The sequence below is a fragment of the Vulpes vulpes genome, chromosome 16, assembly GCF_048418805.1.
Source record: "Vulpes vulpes isolate BD-2025 chromosome 16, VulVul3, whole genome shotgun sequence".
NCBI classification, from domain to species: Eukaryota; Metazoa; Chordata; class Mammalia; order Carnivora; family Canidae; genus Vulpes; species Vulpes vulpes.
In genome coordinates, this window is record NC_132795.1 from 1212053 (window position 1) to 1225419 (window position 13367).

Consider the following 13367-nt stretch of genomic DNA (forward strand, 5'->3'; position numbering starts at 1 on the left):
AACCACCTTCGCATGAGGATGATCCATTTTGATTATCCCAGGCAGCTCTGAATGCCCAGCTGCTCCCCCCATCTTTTCCTCGCGCGGCGTCCCGCCTTGGGCTCTGTGTCCAGGTAAGCAGTCTCTCTTCCACAGTTTGAACTTTAACATTTGGATGTCAGTGTGGTCGGTGGACTTTGGATTTTTGATTTTCCACATTGCTCAGGACTCCCACAGTTAATTCGGAGTTTACTGGGTGAGGATACTCTGGTTGTCTCTAAATAAGGTCTCCCACGAAGAAGAACCAGAGCTCCTTAGGGAAGTGGCCGATTCTAGCTCGGGCCAGAAGGGTGCAGAATGAGCCCGGAATATCTTATCAAAGCAGAAGACAAGGAAGCTGTTGAGACTACGAGGTCATATGAGAGCTCAACCTGAAGAGGCTCGTTTTGAGCATCAGAAAAAAATAATGAAATTTCTGCAGATCGATACCATTAAAATGTGTTGGAAAACATAAGTTCATAATTATACTAAATGAACAAACACACGAAACCTCTCTGGTCAGCTCTGAGATGCGGGGTAACCAACTCATCATTTTAAGAACAATCTTAGGTACCGAATCAAGCATTCATCCTGCCTTTTGCTGTACAAGCTGAACTTCAGGATAACGGAATTAGTTGGTTATGGAAAATGTCTTTTTATGGAAGTGTTCCAGCTAGTAAAGTTAGAATGACAATAGCATCCTCTGGCAACCCTAATAAAACAATGCGCTTAGGCAGTGATCATGAACAGCCTCTCACATCACAAAAAAGAGACACATACGGCCACTTTCTCCCACTTCCAGCACCTGCTACAACACCTCTATAAGACATTCCTTAAAAAAAAAAAAAAAAAAAGAGAGAGAGAGAGAGAGAGAGAGAAATCTAAATCTGATCGGGCTCTAGAGCAGTAGAGGCAAACCTTCCGTAAAGAGCCAGGTAGTGAGTAGATGTGTCTGGCTTTGCTGGCCACGCAGCCTCTGTTGCAACAGCTTGCTCTGGGGGCTCAGTGCAATCGTAGCCAAGACCAAAGTGTGGCCAGATCGGGCCCGGGGGTTTGCAGACCCCTGCTCTAGGTTTGACCTCGAGCTCACGGCAAGTACAGAAGACAGAGGAGTCTGTTGAGCAGCAGTTAGCAAAATCCAGACCGTGGGACGCTCCACAAGGCAACCTGGTTTCTCCAACAACAACAACAACAACAACAACAACAAAAACTCGAAGGAAAAAGTCACAAAGAAAGCAAGACTTTTTAAAAGGCAAGAGACTTATCAGCCAATTGCAATATGTATGTGGAGCTTTTTTATTTTTTAAGATCCTGATTCAAATAAACTATTAACAATTTTTGAACCCTGACAATTAACAATTAACAATTTTTGAAGCCAATTGCAATATGTATGTGGAGCTTTTTTATTTTTTAAGATCCTGATTCAAATAAACTATTAACAATTTTTGAACCCTGGCTAGATATTAACATAGTAGAGTTACTAATTCTTGAGTGGGATAATGATACTGCGTGTGTGTGTGTGTGTGTGTATTCACACATACACATATATTCTTGAGTATATGCTGAAGATATTTTGAATTATATGATGTCTCCAGTTTGCTGCAAGACAGTTGCTGATTTTAAAAGAAATAAAACAAGCCAGGAGTTGATCACTACCTTATAAAGGATGTTAGGTCCTGGGGATTTGTTATTTTTCATACATTGGAAATCTTCCGTGACATTAAGATTTTGACACACACATTTTTACGAAATATGTCACTTGACACGTATTTCAAAGAATGAGAATAGACACTCCTGGGTCCTCCTAAAACAGATGTGAATCATCTGGCTCAGAGTTAGAGCCAGAAGAGTCTTCCAGTGTTTCCCCAAAACTGTTTACGTACATCTTATTTGTTATGCTAAATAGAACTGACAGAGATATCCTGTTATTTATCATTTGAGCTGACAGATATGATTTCATTTATCTTTTGCTCACGTATTGTATGTAAAATGTATTTCATAGAAAATTAAAAAAAAACACTATTAAGCTTCATCTTTTCATGAAAGCATCTTTTCATGAAAATAAGCTTCATCTTTTGTGACCCACAAGCGCTTTCACAGCCTGGGGGGTGATGTAAGTGGAGCCACGAGGCAGCGGGGGCGGGGGCGGGGGGGGTGCCCAGCCCCCCCGTGGTGGTTGCCCGGCAAGCTGTGTGCCCTAGGAATGAGGACCCAGGGCTACCAGGGTCGTTTGTCCTGAGAATAACTCTAAATCTAGATTGCATGTGACATCTTCTAACTTGGAGTTGCTTAAAATACTTTTAGGGCTGCCTTTTATTCCAAACCGAGCCCTTAAGCAGCCGGGTGAGCCCCGTGAGTCAGCCTCTGATTTGGTGACTCCCAGTGACCCGGCCCTAAATAAGACCCCAGGGCCCACTCGGGTTCTAAAGTCCCGTGGCCCTGCTCTCCATGAGCTTCCAGAAACAGACTGGAAAAGCTAAATGAAATGTAAAGAGAGGAAATGCTGTGGAAATTCAGAGAAGGGGGTAAGAAGACCCAGCTGGGACAACACAGGCCGTGCATGGAGTGGGGGGAGCACTGCTGTCGCCAGGGGGGTAAGGGAGAGAAGCGAGGACATAAGCACAGGGAAGACCAGGGCCTAGACCCTTTAGGAGGAAAGTCGGCAGATTCACAAACCGCCGGCCCCTTCCACGAGCCGCCCTCGGAGGACTTCTCAGGCCGATGTAGTGTTCTGAACAGTCGGGGCAACATAGGCAGCAAACGGGGAAGAACGACACGGAAGTTCAGCAGAGGGTTTGAGACCGTGAGCCACGGGTCCGAGCACGACCTGTGTGGATGTGGTGGTTGGAGGGATGGCCCCCGTGGGTGGCGTGTTTCTGTAACGTCCAAAGCCGGGAAGGGAGGTGTTGCTAAGTGTAAGGCTGCGCTCCCCGTCTGGCCTTGGTAAAACCCCCAGCTCGTTCTTTTCCTTCACCCCACTGAATCTCATTTGAAGCTCAGCGCAGTACACACTTACTTCCAGACACCCGCACACGGGGAAGGAGCGGTTTTGGGGTACGAGACACCAGAAGTATGTGGGGAAAGAGAATCCCACACTTGGAAGTTAGGCCTGTGGTCATGGCTTTATTTATAGGTTTGCAGTCTCCCTCCAGTGATGGCCTAACCCAGACTCTTCTTGGTTTGTGTGTGTGTGTGTTTACTGTTATGAAAAGATTATTCAAGAAATGGAGCCATTTAAACAGATTTACGATCTTCCGTACAGGCGGTGCAATACATTTGGGCAATAGCTTTATTCCTTCTCTCTTATGTGAAAGTTCCAAGTGTAATTTCTCCTAAAAATAAACAGGAGGTTACTATGTTCTTCCCCTAACGAGAATCTGCTTGTTGTCGAGAGTAAGCATTTTCGGGCCTGATTAACTCCAGCAGTTATTTCATGTAAAAGACTGTCTACTTGGACATGAATATGTATCAGTGAGGAATTTTATAAGCCAGAGTAATTTATGGATCAGCACCCGCTCTCCTGGCTCCTGAACTCTGGAGAGGAGTGAAAGCTCAGCCGCAGACGCGTACATAAGCCAGGTGAGCTTGAACGAGGGAGCGTTTCGCCTCGGACCGTGGGGCCAAGAAGAAGTCATGCCCAGAACATCAATCAAAAATAGCTCCGGTTCCAAGCCCTGCACAGCTCCGACACCGTCCCAACATGCTGTTACGAAACTGCGCATAGGCACCTCTCAGAAATGTCCCAAATGCACGAAACCAAGAAAAACACCCATGGCAGCCTTCCGCCTGCTTCATAATGAAACTGTTCTTTTAGCAAAAAAAAAAAGCCATAACCAAGCAAAACCCTGCTAAACAAGATGGTTATTTATTTGGGAGGGCTGTGTCTGCTGACTCCGAAACATCGGAGCGGAGAGATTTTTCTCTTACTGATCCTTCCTACCTGTTTTACCGTTGTCTCCGTGAATCTGTATAGCATTGGGCCGAGTCATCTTTAAGCTATCAGAGACAGAACCCATTTGATGTCCTGTGTGAATGTGCGGGTTCAAATATTTCTTCAAACCGTTAGTAATCCAGGAGGATCTCTTTGGGAGGCTTGGGGAGTAGAGATTAGGTGTCCTGGAGGTGGTGTCAGAACAGGCTCCCACGCGGGAGTCGACGATCCAGGCTGATGAGGTTGGTGCAAGTGACCAGATTCAACCGTTGGTAGAAAAGATCGTACAGCTGGGTTTATACTTGTAATATGCTTGGGGGTATATTAAGTCCCAAAGAGATTTATTTCTAGAGAGAAGGGACGGAGGGAGGACAGGGGGACACAGCGTCTTAATTTTTAGATGAAATGAGTAAGGCCTCCGTAGTCAGCTTTGGGAAGCTCTCCAGCGTCCAACAGGCTGAACGAAACTCAGGGGATTGCCATGGTATGAGAGCCAGTCCAGGGTGCCAAAGCCGAAACAGGCCACGCTGGCCATAGGAAAGCCCCAAGTAGGAGCGTATGTAGGTCACTTACATGTTTTGAATTTAGACAGGCTGTCGTAACACAATTATTTTACAGTTAAGCCTCGGAGAAGCTCTGTGTGTTCTAAATTCTTAAAAATGCAATTGTTTCACCATATAGGAGACGATTGCAACATCCCCTTGAATGATGGGCATTAGTGCTCACCTTGTGGCCTGAGGGGCGGGGAGCGGGGGTGCAGGTGGGGCACTTTGATGACCGTCCTCTCCCCAGCCCAGCGAATCTCACTCCCTTTGGAAAGTGTCTGGAGCTCACCACAAGGCTCAGAACCAAACACAATCACTTTTTTTTTTTTTTAAGATTTTATTTATTTATTCATGAGAGACACACACACACAGAGAGAGAGAGAGAGAGAGGCAGAGACACAGGCAGAGGGAGAAGCAGGCCCCATGCAGGGACCCCAGGATCATGCCCCAGGCCAAAGGCAGACACTCAACCGCTGAGCCACCCTGGCATCCCCACAATCACTTTTTTAAAGTCACACTCAACAAACATTATTTTGATGCAGGAAAAAAAATAATCGGCAAAAACAGTGTATTAGGCATCAGGTCTAATCCCACCTGTATTTACTCAACATCTATCATGACCCGGAGCGGGAAGCGGAGCGGGATGCATCGAAGGGGAGGCAAGGAAAACCCCAAACACCCGATTTTGCCTAATTTCTCTAGAACGCATAGACCTCCTTTCCCTGCACTCCAGCTCCCCCGTTTCCTAAAAGGCTCCCCTCTTTCTCATTCCTTGCAGACATTCCCAATCTCCCACATGTTCAGGGCACGTGACAGGAGGACAGATGGGCCCCTCTGGACACTAGTGCTTAGCAGAGGTTTGCGTCCGCAGGGGAGGAGCCAAGTTAGCCACATGCCCAACTCGGCTCTTGTTTTCCCACCTGCCTCTTTCAAGTTCTTACTTAAAGGAAATATTTGCTTTTCCGTAAGTGCACGTGACTTTCCCACCTCTTCCTTGTCACAGCCAAAGGAAGCTCAGTAAGGGGGAATCAGGAAAGAAAGCGGACTTCAGACAAATCACTGTGATCGAGAATATCCGTGCAAACGGTGCCGTTCTCACAATGGACAAACCTGCCCATCGTTCTGCCCTATTGTAGATGTGGGGGTATCATTTATTTTAATCAACAGTCCCCTTAATTAAGAAAGTAATATGCGTGTGTGTGGTCAAAAAAATAACAGTTGAGGACCTGTGGTTATAAGGTAATCCTAGCGACCCGACGGATTCGCTTTCTTTTTTTCTTTTTTTTTCTTTAAAGCCCTCCTGTCGTTTCTTGGGACCCCTAGAAGGAAACCCAGGAGCCGTACATACGGGGGTCTCTGGGCCTCAGGGACCTGGGCCTTCCTCCTCTCGCGTCCTCTCCCAACTCCCATCTCGGGGGCCACGTACCATGCGGGGGTGCAGGGTGCACGGAGCAGGGCTTCGCTCTCATTCGGGACGTGTTGCACGTGTTCTCCAGCCAGAGGTGTCTTCCCTGACCTGACCCCCCCCCCGCGGTGTCCCTGCCTCAGCCCCGCTCACAGGCACAGGGCCCTGACCCCTCTCTGAGGTTACTGTATTGCCTGCTGGCTTACTTGGGGGAATGTAAGGTCCAGGGAGGCAGGGGGCTTGTGCAGCCATCCCTAGTGCGATGCCCAGCATGTCCACGAGGGCCCAGCACCCACCAGCTCCCGGGCAGTAATCGCTTCGGTTAAGTGAAGGGCAGTTAAAAGATTGAATGGTGCCTGGCACCGAGTTGGGAGCCTACCAGTCGGAGGCTCCCGTCCTCCCCCTCCGCCCAGCCCCCTGACAAAAAATGGCGAAAAATGGATTTAACCCAGACTGTTCCATCTTAAATAAATTAACGAGGTGCTCAGTTATACGGGGTGCAATAACCCATACCTACTTGACTATAATGTAGTTCCCTCCAAAAGTGTTCATCTAAGAATCCACATGTATATATTTTTTTTAATTTTCCAGGTTGTCCTTGCCGAAAGGAACCATGAATTGGCATTTCTCCTTCTTCCTCGTGGCCACAGTGACCTTGCCCTCCGTGTGCTCCCAGTTCAACCCGCTGTCCCTGGAGGAGCTAGGCTCCAACACAGGAATCCAGGTTTTCAACCAGATTGTCCGATCCCGGCCTCATGACAACGTGGTGGTGTCCCCCCATGGGATCGCGTCCGTCCTGGGGATGCTCCAGCTGGGAGCCGACGGCAGGACCAAGAAGCAGCTCACCACGGTGATGAGATACGGCGTGAACGGTGCGTGTCCTCTGAGCTCCGGCTGGTGGGGCGGCGAGGGGGCCTGCACCTGTGGGGTTCGGGGGTACCACCCTGGCAGCTAGGGTCTCCTCCCCAGGACCCTGTGACGCTTCTGGAAGCTTCTGTCCTGTCGCCACGGGACTTCGGTCACTTGACCTCCCCACCCTCCCCTGGTTACTCATCTCTAAAGAGAAAGCTTCCCGCCTGCCCCACGTCCCTGGTGCGTCATGGTTGTGAATGTCCTTTGAGAGCCCGTGAGCCGGGTGAGCTGGGCAGGTGGCTGGGTGTGGCCAGGGAGGGCAGCGTGGGGAGCCTTGTTGGGATGGCACCGTCCCGTGTCCTGACTGTGCTGGTGACCTCATGAATCTATGTGGGTGAGAAAAATCAGAGGGCTCTGAGGGGCTCAGCGGTGGAGCATCGGCCTTCAGCTCAGGGCGTGACCCTGGGGTCCAGGGATCGAGTCCCGCATCGGGCTCCCCACAGGGAGCCTGCTTCTCCCTCTGCCTGGGTCTCTGCCTCTCTCTGTGTGTCTCAGGAATAAATAAATAAGATCTTTAAAAATAAAAAAGAAAAGAAAACTCACACACACACGCATGCACACACACACACACACACACACACACCTGTAAACCCGGGCAGTGTGCATGAGCTCTGCGACCTGACCCAGGGGCAATCTCCAGGCTGTGACACTGAGCTGCAGTCCTACAAGGTATTACCACTGGGGGGAAACCGAGTGAAAGGCACATGGAACCACCCTGGATATTGTTTTGCAACTTCTTGTGAATCTATCACTATATCAGAATAAAAAACTAAAAAAGTATTTTTTTTTTGAAGTAAGGCCCAATGGAAAAGATTTGAATCATTTCAGATTATCTATGGAAACTTTTTTTTTCTAAGCTTTAAAAAAAAAAAAAAGATGTTAGTTATTGCTTTGAGAGAGAGAGGGAGAGACAGCAGGAGCAGGAGGAGAGGGAGCAGCAGACTCCCCACTGAGTGGGGATCCGGACCTGGGGCTCGACCCGAGGACCCCGGGATCATGACCTGAGCCCAAGGCAGCCGCTTCAGCACCCGAGCGCGTGCAGGCGCCCCATTGGCACGGCCCGCAGGGTGTCTGTCTGCAGGCACAGGTGCCTCGGGCTGCGGTCGGACACCCCCCTCCGCCCCCAGGCCCACTGACCTCATGCGCAGGCACCGTGTGAGGGAGCAGAGCGGCCCTCACTGTCCTCGGTGCCACCGCCGCGCCTGCGCTGGGAGCAAGTCACTGTGTCCAATGTTGGCCGCCGTGGTGGCGAACCAGGGAGGCGCCCTCCCCGTGCCCTCGCGCACCTGTTGGCCTCACAAAGTCCTGGGTGTCCTGACTGCAGGATGCCTTCGGCTGCGAGGGGGCGGCCAGGCAGGGGTCCCGGTCGCCCGGGCCTGGTGCTGTGCCCTCGCCGGCTGCATCGAGTGCGGCCCCTGGGCTGCCCCCCCACCCCGGGACCCAGAGCACCCTGCCGGTAACTCGGCCTGCAGGTTTGCACGTCCGCGGTCGGCCCCTGCGCAGCCCTGGGAGCGCGCCACCCTGTCCGGGCACCAACACCTGCAAACACCCTGGGGAGCTGCGGCTTCTGGACAAATCGCTGCCGGAGCCTCCCGCCTGTCACAGGGCGCCGACCCCCCGCCACCCCGACCCTGCCGGTGGGTGTGGCCCGAGTGGCCACTGCTGTGGCCCTGGTCCTGAGCCACACTCTCTTTAAGCTGCCCTCCTGCGGGGCTGACCCTGATGCTCCTGCTGGCTCCCCCACCTTCCTTCTCCTGCAGCACCAGCAGGGATGTTCTAGAAGGGGCTCCAGTCAGGGGACAGACCCCTGCAGAGCTGCCTGCAGGCTCCTCCAGGCCCTAGCTCCGCCTAGGCCTCAGAGCTCTGGTTAGGAACACGCTCACGAGGACAGAGGCCAAGTGCTCAGGTCAGGGACGCGCTCATGAGGACAGAGGCCAAGTGCTCAGGGTAGAGACGTGCTCACGAGGACAGAGGCCAAGTGCTCAGGATAGAGACGTGCTCACGAGGACAGAAGCCAAGTGCTCAGGTCAGGGACGCGCTCACGAGGGCAGAGACCGATCGCTCAGGTCAGGGATGTGCTCACGAGGACAGAAGCCAAGTGCTCAGGTCAGGGACGCGCTCACGAGGGCAGAGACTGATCGCTCAGGTCAGGGATGTGCTCACGAGGACAGAAGCCAAGTGCTCAGGTCAGGGACATGCTCACAAGGATGGAGACAGAGTGCTCAGGGTAGAGACGTGCTCATGAGGACAGAGGCCAAGTGCTCAGGTTAGGGACGCGCTCACGAGGGCAGAGGCCAAGTACTCAGGTCAGGGACGTGCTCACAAGGATGGAGGCAGAGTGCTCAGGTCAGGGATGTGCTCACGAGGACAGAGGCCGATCGCTCAGGTCAGGGATGTGCTCACGAGGACAGAGGCCGATCGCTCAGGTCGGGGATGTGCTCACAAGGACAGAGGCCAATCGCTCAGGTCAGGGATGTGCTCACGAGGACAGAGGCCAAGTGCTCAGGTCAGGGATGTGCTCACAAGGATGGAGGCAAAGCACTCAGGGTAGAGACGTGCTCACAAGGACAGAGGCCAAGTGCTCAGGGTAGAGACATGCTCACAAGGACAGAGACCGAGTGCTCAGGTCAGGGACGCGCTCACGAGGGCAGAGGCCCGGCGGTGCTGGACCAGTGAGGAGGGTCTGCACCCGCTTTCCTGGTGGGGGACCAGCCGTGTGGCCAGAAGCCTCACATGCTGGCTTTTGTCCTCCACCCTGCACTTGCCCACCTGGGCCTGCTCCCGGAACAGCACCACAGGTAGGCGGTACGAGGGCCCCTCCTCCAGCCCCGGCCCTCACCCTGGCCCTATTCAGTGGGTCTGCAGACAGTGGGGGACAGGTCAGCTCTCTGGAGCTGTCGCGGCGGCACTGCAGGCTGTTAGGACAGTGTCCTTTTCAAAGGACCCCAAGAGTCTGTTGCTCGAGCTCCCTGTAGAAACACGTTTCATTCTTGTAATTCATTTTCCTCTTTTCCATATTCTGAAAGCAAACAGAGCGTGTACGAATGGCTCCCATAAAATAAAGCTTACATTGCCATAAAATTAATCCCCGTGCTTTTCGAGCTTGATATTAGGTAAGAATCACACTGTCCCTGGATGGTGGCACGTAGCAATGTTTTATGGTCTTTTAAATGTCTATTTTATCCATTTTTTTTTTCCGAAATAGAAGAAAAAGAAATCACATTGTTAAATCTTTGGCAGGAAAAGAGCGCTAAAGATCATTAAGAGAGAAAAAGAGAACAAATTAGGAGGATTCCTTGGATTGATTCCCCATGGCTACGTAAGGAAGAGCTGGCCAGTCTCCCTGGAGATCTCCCAGAGGATGAGGCCTATGTGGGGAAGGTGCTGAGGTGCCTCGAATATGCAGTTAGGGTGCCAGAAGCGCCACTGATTTTCAAGAACTATTAATAATTTGACTTGATTTGGGGGACGCCTGGGGGGCTCAGCGGCTGAGCATCTGCCTTGGGCTCAGGGTGTGATCCTGGAGACCCGGATTCGAGTCCTGCATCGGGCTCCTTGCAGGGAGCCTGCTTCTCTCTCTGCCTGTATCTCTTTGCCTCTCTGTGTCTCTAATAAATAAATAAATAAAATCTTAAAAAAAAAAAAAACAATAATAATTTCACTTACTATTACCACCCCCACCTTTTTCTTGACACCAGGCCACTGAGGAAGCAGAAGACGTGGTCTCTCGCTACTCAGGCCTATCTTGTTTGTACTGTTATTATTTGCCATACTGAGGAAAGAGGATTAAAAAAAAACAAAAAAAAGGGCTTTTCTGAATTGCTGCATTTTTCCATTTCTCCTGTAGGAGTCGGTAAGGTGTTAAAGAAGATCAACAAGGCCATCGGCTCCAAGAAGAATAAAGACCTTGTGACCGTGGCCAACGCGGTGTTCGTGAAGAACGGCTTTAAGATGGAAGTGCCTTTCGTTACCAGGAACAAAGACGTGTTCCAGTGTGAAGTCCAGAACGTGAGCTTCGAGGATCCGGCCTCTGCCTGCGACTCCATCAACGTGTGGGTCAGGAACGAAACCAGGGGTGAGTGGCCCTGTTCCCCGGAGCGGTCCGCGGACCCACTGGCCGCTCTGCCTTCCCCCTCGGCAGGATCCGTGACTCAGTCTCCCTTCTGTCCCCGTGGCACGGGCAGCGGAGCGGAGCACAGCCCCCGCCCCCCACCCCCGCTCGTCCCCGCAGCCCCTGCCCGTCCTGAAGGTGCAGCCGCTGGGCATCGGTGCGTGTCCCTCCCTGCCTGCGCCACGCGGGATTGAGCCCTCTCCTTGCTTTGCATCCGTCTTGCTGTCACCTCGGGGGCCTCCTCTGTGGCCACGACTGGCGTGCAGTCGGCCTTCCGCTGCCCCTTCCGTCCGGCGCCTGCTCGCACTTCTCCTCTCATCAGACGGAGGGACGGCCGAGGGGGGTTGTGAACCGGAGGGCTGGGCTGGGAATGCGCCGCAGTAGCGATGGGTCCAGAACATTAGAGGGGCGTTAAGGCTGCAGCTAGAGACGGGGGGACCTTTTCTCATGGGAGGTAGAGTCAAGGCCACAGGAAGGGACCCAGAGACTCAACTGGGACCCAAGGATAGAATGCAAGGAAACCGGCTCTTCGGGTCGTTTCTCAAAGCCCGGTTCCGCGGGCGCCTGCATCAGAATTACCCAGGGCGTTTGTTTCTGGTGCCGGTCACCGGCCCCCGACCTCCTGCATCAGAACCCGTGAGCGAGGGGCCTAGCATTCTGCATTAAAACGAGTGTGCCCCCAAGCTGCCTCCACCGTCAGACTTGCATGCCCAAGCGTCCGAGAGCATATGACAGACCAGGGAGGCCCCGGGCCAGGAGTGCTCCGGAGGGCGGAGGAGAGCCAGAGTGGTTTTGGGGAATCCACGGCGCTCCTGCTCCCCGGGATCCTGGACGCTGCAGCCCAGGCTCCCTTCCCCAAACCACAGGGGGATCAGGAGACCTGCAGATGTGAGGGGCGGCGTGGCTCTTCCCGGGCCTAGAGGCCTAAGGACCACGGGCCGCCGGACTCAGAGCTGGAGGGCTGCATGGCTGTGGCGGTCAGTGCCCCCGCCAGCCGTCCTGCCGCGCCGGCTGGGGAGAGCAGGCCACACCGGAGCGCCACTTGACACTGTTCAAACCATGTGGACACACATTGACTCAATTGCTCACCGAACTTGGGGAGGGGAGTGTGGCTAAGCCCGGGCAGTGCTTCTCAGCCCTGCAGACCCCTCCCTCCTTATAAACAAAGATTTTTACTATTCACTCTACCATTCTGGAATGAAACTCACAGCTCACGTAACCTTACGTGCAAGTACACAACATTTTCATTCTTATTGTTTTTTAATTTTTTAATGTTTAAAGGTTATTTGAGATTGAGAGAGAGAGAAAGAGAGAGAGAGAGAGAGAGCATGAACTGGAGGAGGGGCAAAGACACAAGCAGACTCCCTGCCGAGTTGGGGACACCAACCCAGGGCTCGACCCCAGGCCTTTAGATCATGACCTGACCTAAAGGCAGACGCTTAATCGACTGAGCCCCCCAGGCGCCCCACAAATACACAGCATTTAAAAAAATTAATTAATGAAATGCTGAAGTGTAATACAAGGAAAAACAAAGCTAATTTACGAATGTGGTTCCGTGGGTAAACCCTTGGGTACAGCGGCGCCTGAGTACGTGACAAAACAGTCATATTCCTAGAATAATTGTGAATTGACAGCTACGACAACAGGCTGAACAGGCATGCCCTGCCAGTGACGTGAAAACCACAAGCTGCCTTCCTGTCCTTCTGAAGCAGTTTTCTCTAAAACGGTGCAAAATACTTGGCAAATCCAGGAACAAAGTTAAGAGGAGTCTCCACTCAGTTTGCATGGCAGTCGCATGTGTAGAAGATTCCGTGTACATTAAGAACACGCCCCCGAACACATAACTTGGTGTTTCCATGGGAAAAAAGGCTGAGGTTCTGGGCGCAGAGGATGATGAGCTGCTTCTGGCTGGTGCGAATATCCAGTGGGGCGTGGGAAGCGTCTGCAGCCCGCAGGACGGGTCCTTAGTACGTGGGACTGTTTGGAACGTGGTGAGACAAGGGGCATCTCTGGCCACCTGCCACTCAACTAAACCCTCTTACCTGTTTTCACATCACCCCCGGGGGTGAGAAGCCCTTCCCCACCTGGTAGGGCCCAGGAGGACCCTGGTGATCCAGCAGTCCGCATCTGGAAGATGGCCCAGCCCGTCCCGGGGAGATGACCACTCCTTCCCAGCTGTGCAAGCGGGGCAAGTTCTTAACCTCCCTGTGCCCCAGAGTCCTCCTCTGTAAAAATGCAGATGCGATGGTGATGCCTACTAAGATGGTTTGAACGACATTAAGGTTTGGGGGCCCCCCGGGGGCTCAGCTGTTGAGCGTCTGCCTTCGGCTCAGGTCGTGATCCCAGGGTCCTGGGATCGAGTCCCGCATCGGGCTCCCTGCATGGAGCCTGCTTCTCCTTCTGCCCGTGTCTCTGCCTCTCTCTGTGTCTCTCATGGATAAATAA

General features: G+C 52.5%; 1 protein-coding gene across 5 annotated transcripts in view; it reads left to right on the top strand.

The window, feature by feature from the left end:
* Positions 1-13367, top strand: part of SERPINE2 (serpin family E member 2) — a 62497-nt gene that overhangs the window by 30414 nt on the left and 18716 nt on the right. For all 5 annotated transcript variants that reach the window (XM_072742668.1, XM_072742666.1, XM_072742667.1 and 2 more), the window contains 2 exons: positions 6491-6771; positions 10659-10886. In XM_072742668.1, coding sequence (XP_072598769.1) covers positions 6513-6771; positions 10659-10886 — 487 coding nt within the window. In that variant the 5' untranslated portion in view covers positions 6491-6512. The remainder of the gene's footprint in view (positions 1-6490; positions 6772-10658; positions 10887-13367) is intronic.